This window comes from Vigna unguiculata, chromosome 3 (assembly GCF_037176805.1).
Source record: "Vigna unguiculata cultivar grain cowpea cultivar isolate G323 ecotype 2 chromosome 3, ASM3717680v1, whole genome shotgun sequence".
NCBI lineage: Eukaryota > Viridiplantae > Streptophyta > Magnoliopsida > Fabales > Fabaceae > Vigna > Vigna unguiculata.
The window spans coordinates 64030070-64045222 of record NC_140794.1 but is presented as its reverse complement, the minus strand read 5'-3'; the positions used below and the strand labels follow the sequence as shown (position 1 = coordinate 64045222).

Genomic DNA, 15153 nt, shown 5'->3' with positions numbered 1-15153 from the left:
ATTCAACCCAACTAAAAGTTTAGATTAAATATTTTGAATTTTTCATAATTAAAAATCTAGATTAAAAAATGAATATTCAATTCAAATTTAATAAAATTGATTGAAATTTTAATAAAATAAATTTTAAATGGATTGAATCAAAAGTAAAATGAAATCGGATAAAAAAAATTAGATTTTTTTGGGATAAAAAAAAAATAGATTTTTTTTACCACCCTTATACACGAAAATATAAACCAAATGGATCCTGCGGAGTATAATTGCTCGGCTTTATATAGGGTGTTCGCCAAAAGGTACCTAATGTTTTAGGATTAGATAACATGTAAATGTCTTATTCATATACAATGATACATCCATATCCAATGCATTGTCAAAAAGATATATTAAATGATACCAAACCACAAGAAGTGCTGTTGTTTGGGTAAATATAGAAACTTTACCATTCACTTGGACTTCAGAGCTGGACCAAGTAAAAGGGTATAATTAATAACAGTGAAGCTCAATCGTACCAAAGAATTTTCTTGAAGTCGGTGTGAACATAACGTGATCTTGTCTCCTCAGTCATACATATACACAGAATAATATTTGAACTGCTGGGCCAAATTATCTTCCACAGTTCGGTTAACAGTTCCAAATCATACTCTTTAAGAAGTTATAATTATAAAACTAAAGGGTATATGGCAGACAATTAAAAAGAAGTTATTGTGAAAAGTCCTCTTCATTCTCATAATAATGAAATAGTAGCTAGCCAGTGGCATCTGCACTGGTTCAAATTCAATGAATGAAACCTTAGGTAATTTCCAAGTAATGGACTTTGCTTTCTTAGCAATTGAGAAAAGTTATCTATGTTCCAATCAAAGCCGTGAAGATAAGAAGATGGCCCTTAGTTGTCACACGTATTAATATATCATTTTACTTAATTCAAGCACAAAAAGCCTAGCCTTACTTTCCACTGCAACCCTGACATGTGCATCACATATAACACAAGCCAATAAATAAATAAATAAATAATCTCAGTGATCATCACAAACCCTAATTCATATATAAATGTGATGGTGACTAAGTCCTACGGTATGGTAATGGCACATGCAACAGAGGCCGGCCAACTTACAATAATAATTGGTTTGCAGCAGCCTTAGAAACAACGACAGTAACTACGTACCCATCTTTTGCTTCACTATTCGTTTCCTTGTCAATACAAAAAGGCTTTGAGTCACTCAAACTAGAAGTAACAACCTATGACCAATCAATGTAATTAACAATTATGAGTGTCTGTATGGTCAAAAACAGTGTTTACGTATATAAACAATACTACACCAAACCAAACACCACACACTTCATCCTATATAAACACAACTTCGTCTAACTTTGTTTATTGGAAAAGCTACGATGGATTTCGAGTACGAGAAGATGTCATTGAGCAAAATTCTTTCAAGGAGATCCTCTCTGGGGTGCTCCTCTCGCAACTCTTACTATAGGAGTGGGGAAGGGGTTCCGTTCAAATGGGAAATGCAACCAGGGGTGGCAAAGGAACGACCAAAAGATGATCTTCCTCCACTGAGTCCCCCACCAGCACTTCTCAGCATGGGGCTACCCAAACCCTGCGTTCCAGACCCGAAACCTTCATCACGGTCAAGGTTAAGGTTTTGGAAGAAAAGGGTTGAGCGCGGAAAGAGCAAAAAGTCATCCCAAGATTGTTTCCACGAAGAAGATGTTATTGGTTTGGAGATGTTAGCAAGGTTCGATTGCAGCTCCGATTCTGAGTCTGTGGCATCCTCGCGTGGCTCGAGTTTCTCTTCTTGGTCGTCTATGTCATTCGTGAAGAGTCCTACGACTACTGTGAGAGAAGTGTATGGAAAGCCTTTGAGCTTTGGTTGCTTCCCCATGCATGTTAGCAGAGTTTTCGTTTCTGTTGCAAGGCGTGATTGAAATGTATAACTCTCTGTATATGCAGTTAGTTCTGCTAATTCTGTTTACTTTAGAATGGTATATTCTCTCGCGCACACACTCACATTATTTTTCATTTTGTAAAAATTTCATCATCTAATAATAGTTTTATCGATCAGAGCCTCTCGGCAAAGTCTAATGCAGCCACTTCAACTGCTGTGACGAAGACACATACATTGTTATTCTTTACTTTATGACGATCATGTAAAAAATTCGCTCACTCTGGTTAGGAAAACTTGAAAGATAACTGGCTCTAGATTTTCGTTTTTATTCGTGCACATAGTGATTATGCATTTTTTATGAAGTATATAGTGTTGAAGACTAATTTTGGTAGAAGAAATCACTTTTGTGAAAGTCTCTCCTACGAGTTTAAGTGTTACTAAAGTTTATAAAATCAACTTGTATATAAAATTTCCGCTCATTTCATATATTGTAAATTCTTCTATCTTTAGTTGATATGACTTCAACATATCTCTCACGTTGATAGACCAAACAAATCACAATTTTTGCTATCATAGACTTTAGATTAAAAGATATATTTTAAATTTAACTCAACCTTACAAAACTAACTTTTAAGGATCTTTCAGGCTAATATGTCCAATAAATATAACTTTTGCTAAGATAGAATTGGCATCACTCTGATAACATTTTAAAGAGTTGACTTTAAATCTAATTCAACCTTAAAAAATCTACTTATTTATTATAAATTCATCTTATTTATAGTTAATAAGAGATTTTCAACGCTCCTCCCTCTAACTATTATTTTTTTATCCACATTCATATATGTATTTGATGCCAAATTTGAAGGGTCTTAACCTTAAGACAAATTAAATAAATAAAAATAAAAATAAATAGTAAAAAATAGTTGAATTGAGTTATTCAATTAGAAATAAATACATTGAAAATGAAATTATAAACTGAAATAATTATAAAATGAATTTAATGGAGTAATAACTCTTCATGTACACTATGGTACGAGAAAAACTTACCGTATATATATATATATATATATATATATATATATATATATATATATATATATATATATATATATATATATATAACTTTAACTCTTTAAAACATAATAAAATTGATTAAAATTTGTTGATAATTATTCTACCCACAAGGTAAGAGACTAATAAAACATAGCATTCAAAGTTGTCTTTTTCTCCCTTTTTTCTATCTTTTGCCTTGAGACACCCTAAATTCCTATCTTCTTAGTCTTTTAAAACCATCTCATTTATTACTCGATAACTTTTTTCATTTAAAGTGTACCCTTTAACATGTCTGGAACAGTTGCTTGAATAATTTTTTTTTTTAAATATCTAAATTATTATTCCATTATTGTAGCATAGCATCTCCATTGGTGATCATCCTAAACTCAATTAGCATTTGGACTCTTCAACAGATTCACCTTTGACCTATCACTAAACACCCCCCTCAACCTTAACTTGAAAAAAAGCATAAGACCAAAGAATTTTCCCAAAGAATAACATAATCGACATTTGTGCTCCTCAACATATCAGTCTTTGGCCTACAACTACAGTAATCATTAAAATTTGTAGATAAATTAAAATTATTGACGATTTATTGATGGCAAAAAATGTATCGATAAAATATTTATCAATAAATTTTACCAATGAATAAAAAAATACATTGGTAATTATTTTCTCTGTCTTCGTCTTCGTTTTTCTCCTTCTCGTCCTTGGTTGTTGTTGTCATAGTCACGTTTGTCGCATTCAACTTCTCCTCTCCCCTGCATATATGTTGTTGTTTGCCTCACCTTTTCTATTATCGACGTCATTTTCTCCATTATCGACATTACATTCGTTATTGTTGGTGTCGCGTTTGCCATTAATAGTGTCACCTTCACCATTGTTGGCTTCGTCGCTACCAATGTTGCATTTCGTCTTTTTTTTCTCTTTCTTCTTTTTTTTTTTTACTTTTTCTCATTGATCTCAATTTAATTTATAACAAATATTTTTGTCAAATTTGATAGGGAAATAGATACTCATTTTACACACAGAATTACCAATTGACTTTTAAGAAAAACATTTACTAATAGATTTATCCCTGCATTCTCAAATAAATCAATTGGTCACAGATTTATCAACAAATTTTAAGAAAATCTATTACTAACATATTTACTAACAAATTTCAAAATACATTTGTAACTAACGAATTGGAACTTTAACACATATTTTATTGATGAAATTTACCGACAATTTTTATTAAAATACTTTACCAATAAATATTTTTATCAATAATAAAAATTATAATTTATTGACAAATTTTACCGATTAATCCATTATTAATATAAATTAAAATTTAGAATTTTATTTATAATATTTGTTTTATCAATATATTTCAGTCGATAAAATTCTAGTAATAATTATGTATCTTCTTGTATGGACGACGACACAAGATGCATATGTTGGAGTTATAAAGTGGTGGGAGTAACGTATTTTCTCCGATAAGAGTAAAAACATTGGAAAGAACTGTTTGGGAAACATTCCTTAAAGTCGATTTTTGTGTGAAGCAGTGTAGATTGGTAAGATGGGGTGACCAAACTTTTGCACATTCCCCTCCCCTTCATCATAAACCCAAAAGCTATCACATCACATCCATGTGTCTTGGTGAGCCATAGTAGGCCTAGTTAGTTGTAACTATAACATGTAACCTACACCCTCATCATCACTCTTCATAAACAAGTAACTTGGAGTTAGTGTTTTCCATGCCACTTCACCTCAACCCATACATTTAAAAGCCTTTTGGGCCTACATGCCGAAAACAACGCTTGTCAAGCCTCTCTACTCAAATAACCTAATCAACTCGTATTATTGGCAAAGAAAAAAAAAGGTAAGAAGTCCTGCTAAAAAATATATAATACTATTTATAAATTACATAGCTGTAAGAAATTTCACATGTTCACTCAAACAGCTGTCATTCATCGAAATCCATCATAAAAAACAAATTCAAAATAACAGTTGAAGTGCCATTAAGCAAGGTTTGTTACATACATCACCCCACTCTCTCATTGCTTCTAATGGCCCTTTTTTTTTTTTTATGTATTCAAATCATCTTAATCTAAATTGTTATTTTTTTCTTCAATTGATACTACTATACCAATATCACTTCACAGACAATTGGTTCACATTGTATGGTCACATCCCTTTTATCTCATTAATACTAATCATAGTTTTCTCTTCTCCCTTTTATGTTTAATATTCATATAATGGAATATAACCCAATCGTAATATAAGAAAATAAAACACTAAATTAAAACTCTCAATAACTAAGGTACTTTGTGGTCACCAAAAATTCTTTATATTTTTCTTCATTCCAGCCATTCAACTTGTATATTGTGTATCACAATTTCATTAATTTCTACGCTGTTATTGCTGATAAAAAAAAAATATTCTACACTGTTTTATATTATTGATACTTGAACTTAAATTATTGATTATAGATACCCAAACTTGGAGAAACATGTACCTCCGCATTTCTCCTTTTTGCTTATGTATCATATTCTTTTACTTTTGATTAATTTACTAATTTATAGTGCATATCATAAATTTACTCTATAGAAAAAATCCTCCCACTTCCAAAAATGTATCTGCAAAAGCTCAAATTTAAAGTTAACTACTCTTATTGTTCAGTTGATAACATATATGCATATAACCTTCAAAGGCGTCATCAATAGGCTGTGTTGAAATAAACGTCATCAATACAGTTACACATTTGTCTTTGAATTGGGTATTAATCCTCAAAAAATTGGTTCTAAATTTATTCCCAACACTCAATCATTCAATTTATCATTTAAACCACATTTAAATTGGTTTTAATGCAATAATTATAGCAACGCCAAAACGTGCAACCAAAACCAAAATATAAATGATAATTAATAATATCAATCAATCCTTGAAGTTGCATGCAAAATCGGTGGACACCTCATCCAATTACAGTGCAAAAAATGTTGCTGACATGAATTTGGTTCATGCATAAATAGATTTGATTTTCCTACGACATTAATTGCTTTTTTTTTTCTTTTAGTCTTCAAATAACTATATTCGTATCAATTCATCTCCAATTCCATATATTTGCTTTTATTTTTACACACACATTCATTCACAATATATAATATAATTCCAAGATAATAAATGTCTAGAAATATTTATTTGCAATTCATTATTCATACAATAAATCACTATTCAAATCTATTACGGACATTTTTAATAAAATTATCCAAAAAACTTAGTATCTTTTATATATTGTAACTTTTACTTTTTTATAATCACATTTCTCTTTCTAACGAAATCTATTCACTTTCCTCTCATCCAAACAATTTCCTTTTCATATCTTTCCTCTTCGCTCTTTCTCATTCCACCCCCAACCCCAATCCAATAAAAAAAACTATCTCCCACCGAAAAATATTACTCAACACTTCAAATGTAATAAATTTCGCAAATAAATTATTAATTTTAAATAAAAAGTACACCGCATTAAATAACTTTTAATGCTTTAGGGGGGCGGGGGTTCACGAAAGATCCTAAAATGGAATAAATGTTTTCTAGTAATTGTTGGCTCTACGGAGCACTGGTCCCCAACTACTCCCTCTGCATTTATCTTTGAAAGCTATCACCACCATTTCTTCAAAAAATCTAAGTGAACTGTGTATTTCCTCTGAATAAATGAGAAAACGAATTTTAGAAGAGACAAAAGTGGTATCAGAAAATCTCTCTACTCTAACCGTCGATCTTAAATGCTACGTAGTTTGAATGGTCCTTGTGAAGTTGTGACATAAATATCTAAATTTTCTTCTACCAGTTTCAAGGGTACAATAACACTAATTACAACATCATTCTAGTAATTACAAAGACATTCAACCATACCCTGCCTGCTAACATAAACTACGGCAGTGCAGGATGAACAAGCAAGATTAGTTAAATAGTCTAAAAGAACGATGCCCATGCCTGTTATACTGCAGACCAACTCAGTTAATCATGCGATGCATCAAATATGAGTAACCTCGCTTTTGTTAATTACATACTGCCTGCAAATCAAGAAAAAACAACTTCACAACGCTGGCACCATCAATGTGATCAATAGAGAAGTAACAATAAATCTACAGAGCTGAAAGTGACACGATGAACACAATAATATTACCTCATTTCATATTAGAAGCTGCCAATTACCAGTATAATTATGCAAGATAATGATGTCGACTTTATGATTGAATCCTAAATCATATGTTAATCAACATTTCAAGCGAAGAGAATTAAAACACCATTTAAAAGAATCAGCACCGGAGGCCACAAAAATGGTTAATTCTAAATGTTACCACCACACCCCTCTTTCCACACCAAAATCCCGCCAACACCACAAAGGCACACAAGACCATGCCAACACTAATAATTTGATCCCTTCTGCAGCCAGTAGCGGCGTAAGTATGATGGAAATCCATTTCTATTATCCTTTATATTTCTATAATTCTCAGTACTAACAACTTAGCTTCAGAATTTCATGGCTTTAGACAGAATACATTTTGAATATATTTTCAGCATTGTAAAGTTCATACGTGAGAACTTTTGGATAGACAAATGTCAGATGTTATATCACACGTGAAAACTATAAACTATCTCGATAAGAAACTCAAGAAACAGAGACTCAGATTGGGATATTCAAGTAATGAGAAGTCCATGAAGATAGTTTAAGGCCATAATAACTTTATAAAATAAAGTATACCTCGCTACAAATAATTTTCCAAAGCTACTTAACAACCAATTACCACAAATCCAATCACAATATGAAAAACCTTCAGAATCTTAATTATATGAAACAAGGTTGACTGCTAAATGGACGTAACAAATACTTCGCCGAAACAACATATACATAAATACATACCTCAGCCGGTGCTGGAATGAGAGAATCCCTGTAAAGGTTGAAAAGCATTTAAACATACTGCATCTTTTCATGATTAGATAGTTGTTAACAAATCAAAAGTATAGAGTACCTTGGCCTATCAGATTTTGCAAGATGTTTAGACATTATTGATGCCTGCGATACGACACATTATCACATTAATAAATTAAAAAATTTGTAATGCGGTGTCAACGTAACACAAACATATGCTAAAAAATACTGTAAGGCAATTATATTAAAAGGCATGATTAAAAGGAAAAGTACTTGGATTTATAGAAAGAGAGAAGTGTTTGAATTGAGACACTCGTTTAGTATGACACACCTCCCCCAGAAAAAAGAAAAATTAGAGTCCACATATATATTGATCCACGAGCTTTTCAAATTTCAGTTAATGAAAAATAGGAGTTACACAGATTTAAATTATGCTTAAATCCAATTTCAATCTCCATAATTTCGTCAATGTACAATTTCGGTCCCTAAAAAATATTTAATTGCACATTTGGTCCTAAGATTTCCAAAACTAAACAATTTTGGTCGAACATAAATACATCATCAATTGCTAACAAAACTACTTGTGTGTTTTCAGTGATAAAAGATATTAAAACTTATTTTTAAAGATTACTATGACTATCCTGTATAAATAAGTAACAAACTATTATTACTAGAGAATTTTGGAAATTCATAATGTAATAGCAGTGGCCTAAAATTGCTTAATTTTGGAAAATTAGGGAACGGAACGTGCCATTAAAATTTTATAGGAACTAAAATTGCACATTCACAACTATGGGAACCAGAAATGGATTTAAGCCTTTCAATTAGTAGTTTTATGCTGTTAGTAGCAGATATAGACCTGCTTTAGCAGATATAGTCATACAAAAGTTGAAAATTTAGAGTATCTGTGGAAATTTCAATTAACCTAGCATATATGTAGACAGAAATACTCAAAACAGCAGTACTTCCTTTCTTTCTATTTTCCCTCCATTTTCTCGCTATGTACACAAGCGAAGCACCTATTCTTGCTTCTTCTAACAAATCTGTTTTTCACCACCTGTCATTTTAAAGATCATTTTGTATTTTGGCTAGACACTACGTACGAAACATAACAAAGAAGAGCTTCTCTGACTAAAAAGCAGCTTGTGTTGGTTTACATCACAGTCAAAGTATCAAACAGGCTCTAAATGCCTGTGACCTAACTCGGGAAAACACAAAATATTACCTGCTCCTGTATGATGCTTCTTGCTTCAACAAGCTGAGCTTCAAGCTCAAGTTCCCTCTCACTAGCCTCCGAAGTAACTTCTGCTCCCTTTTGAGCATCTTGCAATTGAACCATGCGCTCCTTCATATTTCAATTTTCAAGCACTTAACAACCATAGACAAACAGTTCATGTATGTAAATACTTAAAGAAAAGAATCAGTAAGTACCTTTATAGAAGTCATTTTGTTACGAAGGCTTTCTTCTATTTGATCTCTGGCCATATGAAAAGGTAGGTCAAATACGTCCTGCAAGTAACAAACTCATTAACAATATCCAAGGGTAGTTTGAAAGGGGAACAAAGTATGAAAATTTAATAAGCTTCTTTACCATTTTCCCAACCAATGGAGATTGTGAAGGATCACTTTCAACTCTTTCATTGCCAGTGAGAGATTGCTTAGGTAGTCCGTTAGGCGCATTTAAGAAATCACGCATATCCACCTGTAATCAGTATACTCACAAATCTCATAATCTAGGTTGAGGAACATGCTTTAGAGGGGTGCATTACAGAATACAGGCCTTTATACAGGGGAAAACAAAGACTGTAGGAGACATAAATTAGAATATTGGATGAAATCAGAAAAGAAAAATGCTGAAAGCCACCAATATCACAAATACACTATCATGTCAATGTTCTTCCATTTCCCGCTTAGTTAAAATGGCCATCCATCATTTTGCACTTTGAATGACAAATTAACTGATTCCCATAACACATCAAATTTTTTATATTATTGACTTTGAGACCAAACCAAAGACATAAAACTTTTAATAATGGAAAAGATAATAGAAGAAACAGGCAAACCCATTCATGTACAGCAGAGGTGTGCACACACACATTCACGCATAGATATTCACTTGGGAAGAAAGGAAATAACAGGAAAAGAGACCTATCTAAAACTGAAGGCAAGATGAAAACAATAAAAAGGAAGCACATAGTGACTGAATTATATCATAGCAAAAGTTTATGAAGATACAAAAATTACATCAAGGACAATCAGTGAAATGTGAAAAAATGAAACAGTTTGCATTCGTAAATACATGCTATTAGAAATTTCAGCATATAACGATAATTATAAATCATGAACCTACCTGCATTGATCTTAACAATGCTCTTAAATCAGTATTCTCTGCCATCAGTTCTTGATTTTTTGCCTCATAAGCATCCACCTTTCAATATTAAATTAAAGGGTAGGAGATGAGGATGTTTACAGAATGCAAAAACTATAAAAACAAGGTGAAAGCTTATTATTCAGCATACAATCTTTTTGTAAAAATCATTGTCAGCTTTCTTCCCATTCCATGTTCCACGTTGCCTCCCTTCCTTCTGTTTACACACATTATAAAAACCAAACCATCATGAAACTGAATATCTTCCAAGCAAAGTCCAAAACAAATGGACAGCTCGTACCTGAAGCAAATTCATTATCTCCATGCCTGACCTAGACTCTTTTTTCTTCTCCATTAAAACTTGGTTTAGTCTCTCCTGCAAATACAAAAATAACAGCCTTTCATCATTTCCAAAATCTAATGAACTGTGGAATCATTCAATCAATCATCGGTAAAGTTCCTCCGATGCAAGAGCACCAATCACCAAAATTTAGTTTTCATCGAACTATACAAAAGCAAAGATACCTCACCTGCAACTTTATGTATTCCTTTTCCTTCTTCTTCATCTCATGCAGTTGTTGAGTCTTTACTTGCTTTAACACCATTCAATGGTCAGATTGACAAGAGTCAGAGGCTTATTCATTTTGAAGTAGGGTAATCCAAATAAGACGAATAAGCAAAGTATATCAAATTCTAACCTGATTACCAATAACCATTCTCTGAAACTCATCCCTCTCCTGCTGCAGCTTCTCAATTTGAGCCTTCAAAGCTGCCGTGTTTTTAGCTTCCTATACACAGGAACTCAACCCCAATTAAAATAAAACAATAAATAAACAAATAAATTCAGGTGGCATCAGTGCACAAATAAGGAAATTGTTGTCCGTTTGCATAATAGAGACACGCCTCTGAACATTTCATTTAAGCAAAACAATAATATGCTTTACGTTTGTGAAAACCAGAAATCCAAGCATCTACTTACTGTTCTAGTAATAGTCGCTATCTCCCTGTCTTTGACTTGTAGTTGACCTTCAAGCCTCTCCACTTTGGCTTCTAACCTCGAGATGTCAGACAACAGTCTACAACAACATCGAAGGCAAAACACATTGAACTCGTTCAGATAATGAATCACGAGGGAAACACCGAACAAGTATCCATATAGGAACTACCGTTGTCTTTGATCATTAGCAGACTCTCTAAATTCAACATCGCGCTGTCTCTGTTGGAGCAGAAAGTAAATGCAATTGCACGTCCGCGCAATGGAAACCTACCACATTTTCCAAAACAACACCATTCACATAACATACAAACACACATTGGCGAAAAAAACGATGTTAAGTGAATATCAGTTAAATTCTTACGGGGTCATTTGCGAAGAGATCGAGCGAAGCAGGGAATCCGAACGTTACGAGCGATTGGTTGAGATACTTAGCGCAATGCTCCAAATTCTCCACATCGGCGAACGTGTACTCTCTGAAACAAATAAAGGAAATCGAAAACCCTACGAATGGATTACCGTGGAAGAAAAAATTGAAGAGCATAGGGTTTTCTGAGGTACTAAACTAACCCGGTTGCGAAGGCAGATTGAGAAGGTTGCTGCAGAGAAAAGAGATAGGGTGAGAGAAATAGAGACGGAGAAAAACGTGAATAGGGATTCTCGGAGTTTTACCCTAAGATCGAAGTCTCCTTCAGTGGGAGGCATTGTTGTTAGAGTGAGAAAGAGCTTGTGTTGGAGTGAGTAGTATCAGTTTTAGATCTAAGTTCTGAGAATTTTAAGCGGTGCCCAAATTTGAAGTGGAATCAATCAATAAAGCGGTTGCTATGGTTGGGGATGCTGAATTCTGAATTATGATTATGTCTGCGAATTATACTCTGCACTCGGATCTTGGATATTTGTCTTTGTACCCTCCAATTAAACCTCCACAGCTGGCTTCACGTGCACTTTTTCTTTGAGAGACTAGTGACGTGGCGGTTCTTGATTGGTTAGAAAGATCCAAGGTGGCAATCGCGAACTTTATTTTTGGTTGTGATTATGGCGCCTAAACTAGAGAATCGTTTTGACTCTGGATTTTGGGTTTGGGAAGAAATGAAGTGAAAGCAAACATCTCGTGAATTAGACGTGCAGGGTTTTGTTTTCTATTTTTGTTGGTTGAGATGCGACTTTCATCTCATAATCAATGTTTATACGATATATCTTTCGGGTTATATATACTTCTCCGTTCCTAATCAATGTCCATTGTTTTGTTATGTCCCAACGCACTTAACTCCTCCAGCTACTTCTTTTCTTTTTCTGATACATCCGTTACTAAAATTTCAATCAAATGGTGGCAATAATCTATATTTGGTTCAATTACACTTACCATGAATCCCTACAAAATTATTGTGAAAGCTCATCAGTTATTAGACATGTCAAACTGACTCGATTTACATGTTAGTTAACCACAAATCAGGTTAAAAATGAGTGAATTCAACCCGACTCATTTTATTATGGTGAACCATAAATTTTGCAACCTGGATTAAGTGAGTTGGTTCACTAACCCACATAAAAAAAATTACCTATTTATTTATTTTTAAATATTCAAATATTTAAATAATTATTTAAGCAATCCATGAAATGAAAATCACAGTAAAATCAATAACCAATGTCTTCACCGTGCTTACCACCAATATATGATAAATTGTTTCTAAAAAAATGTCCATATAGTCCAATAAAACATGACTAATATTACACATTTTCTGCTATACTATTCAACAAAATATAAATAAAAAAACTACACATTTTGGTATTCAACAAAATATAAATAAAAGAACTACACATTTTTGTCATGCAAATTTATAAAAATTTGTTTGTAAGACGGTTGTTTGAGTAATTTACTATAAAGATTATAGTTAAAGATTAAAGTATCGTGTAAATAAATGTTAATAGGTTAAGTGGGTCAGCCCACCTTCAACCCGGCTCGAACCAGTTTAATCGTGGGTTAAGTGAGTCGGGTTGAAATCAATCTACCTTTAAAAAATCTGAAATTTTCTCAACTCAACCCGACTCGAACCTATGATGAGTCAAGTTACCTCACGAATTGAAACTCATTTTGACATCTCTATTAATTATTATTTTTTATCACATATATTGTGATGCTTGATGAAATTACGTTATATATACTTACAAACAATAGTTTTATGTAATATATAATCTTTGTTATTTGTCTATTTAAAAACTAATCTCACTTCTTTCTTGCTAACATTGACACAATATTAAAAGATTAACCCAGCTATCAATTTCAATATAATGATTATAAAAAATAAAATAAAAAAATCTCGCTCTTTAAGCCGCCTACCAAACATCATTCATTGATTAATGGGCATTCAACTTTGTTTTAATGTGTTTTTGTTTTCTTTAATTGTTTTATGGTGAATTAAGAAAACACAAATATCTGAGAACTGGGATTTTTTTTTTTCAAGTAGGTGGTAACATTTAATTAAATGGTGACCTTTTAAAATAAAATTTTCAGATAAATTTCTTTTATTTGCAAAATTAATTTTTTTTAGAATGCGGTGTCTATTTTTGTCTTTTTATGAATTATTGATATCAAATTGATGATATCTCTTAACGAGATGTAGATACATATGGACAGAAGTAACATGATAAACCGATCTAAGACATAAAAACCTATTAAGACAAGGAACAACAGCACAGCCTCAAATAAGTGGCATTCATGAATCCTTGTCAAGATTAAGCAACAAAACCACGAAGCTGATTGCGTAAGAATTGGTTCATAATTATTTTTTATAATGCTTCATAACCTCTTCTTTTGAGTGAACATTATTTTTTTATACTATGTTTGCTAATTTTAAAATATAGAATATATTATTTTTATGTCCACAAAATAAAATAAAAAAACAATTATGTTATCTTCTATTATACGCATTGTTTTGTTGAAAAGTCTTGCACTAACTTCACTTCCATCACGTATGATTAAAAATTTAAAATGGAAGTGCTTGATTTGGAATTTTAAATATCGATTTCATGTTTTAGGTACGAAACCATAGAAGTTATTTTAAGTAATTTTTTTAGGATGTAGAATTTGATTTTACGTTAAAGTTAAAGTGATATAAAAGTGAGTGACTGATGTGATAGATTTAATAAATTAAAAAAAATATTTTTATCGATAAAAATAAAATATTATTATTATTTATATTTATAATTATATTTTTTATTAATATTATTATATTTATGGTTATTGTTACAATTATTTTTTATTATTTTTTTTATTTATCTCATTAATAGTATTATTCTTATTATTATTAATTTTATCATTATTATTAGATTTATTATATACTATTTGATTTTAATGATTTGAAAAATATATTTAATATATTTACTCATAATTGAATATAAATACAAAATTTTTCGAACTTTACACAAGCTGCAGTTTTATTTTTAAAATCTCAAATCGTTTGCATAATGTGTTGTTAAGTTGGATTGGATTCAAATTATAAGAATGAGTTATTTTCCAAGAGAGACATATGTTATGTGGTTTATAATATATGTGTTTTCAAATGTTTGTGTGAGAATATAGGAGATCCCATAAGGGAGATCCTATTTGATTTAATTAGTAGTGTGTTCATTGATGTAAAGAATCACTACTAGAGGTTTATTGTGTGGTAGAGTGAAATCCATTGACAATGACTCTGCAGGTAGTAGAGGTCACCACAAGTGCAAAAACCACCAAGAATCATACATCAATGTCTAGATCAAGATAATTGAGTATAGAGTGTTAGTTGATATTGCTAAGTTTGGTGTAATTGATGCGTTGTTTTGAGTGTTATATATATATATATATATATATATATATATATATATATATATATATATATATATATATATATATATATATATATATATATATATATATTTGTGTGTGGTGTGTGTG

The 15153-nt window shown here is 31.7% G+C and overlaps 2 protein-coding genes across 2 annotated transcripts; one reads left to right on the top strand and one right to left on the bottom strand.

The window, feature by feature from the left end:
* Nucleotides 1–1323: 1323 nt before the first annotated feature.
* Nucleotides 1324–2180, top strand: LOC114179780 (uncharacterized). The gene has a single exon (XM_028066235.2). It carries the CDS (start codon nucleotides 1387–1389, stop codon nucleotides 1924–1926), a length of 540 nt encoding a protein of 179 aa, XP_027922036.1. The 5' UTR covers nucleotides 1324–1386; the 3' UTR covers nucleotides 1927–2180.
* Nucleotides 2181–6737: 4557 nt separating this feature from the next.
* On the bottom strand, nucleotides 6738–12074 carry LOC114179465 (Afadin/alpha-actinin-binding protein). The gene is made up of 16 exons (XM_028065813.2): nucleotides 11892–12074; nucleotides 11790–11818; nucleotides 11584–11695; nucleotides 11392–11489; nucleotides 11205–11301; nucleotides 10924–11013; nucleotides 10756–10818; nucleotides 10527–10601; nucleotides 10377–10442; nucleotides 10208–10285; nucleotides 9449–9559; nucleotides 9289–9366; nucleotides 9083–9202; nucleotides 7958–8001; nucleotides 7849–7876; nucleotides 6738–6997 (listed from the first exon to the last, which is right to left on the bottom strand). The coding sequence occupies exons 1-16, from the start codon at nucleotides 11922–11924 to the stop codon at nucleotides 6983–6985; spliced, it is 1137 nt and encodes a 378-aa protein (XP_027921614.1). The 5' UTR covers nucleotides 11925–12074; the 3' UTR covers nucleotides 6738–6982.
* Nucleotides 12075–15153: the final 3079 nt, after the last annotated feature.

What these genes read in the sequence shown, in the direction of transcription:
- LOC114179780 (XM_028066235.2), top strand. Translation starts at nt 1,387, where the DNA reads ATGGATTTCGAGTACGAGAAGATGTCATTGAGCAAAATTCTTTCAAGG.
- LOC114179465 (XM_028065813.2), bottom strand. Translation starts at nt 11,924, where the DNA reads ATGCCTCCCACTGAAGGAGACTTCGATCTTAGG. An exon ending in ATCTCTTCGCAAATGACCCC is followed by an intron (nt 11,490 to 11,583) that starts GTAAGAATTTAA and finishes AAAATGTGGTAG; the next exon opens with GTTTCCATTGCGCGGACGTG. An exon ending in ATGATTTTTACAAAAAGATT is followed by an intron (nt 10,286 to 10,376) that starts GTATGCTGAATA and finishes TAATATTGAAAG; the next exon opens with GTGGATGCTTATGAGGCAAA.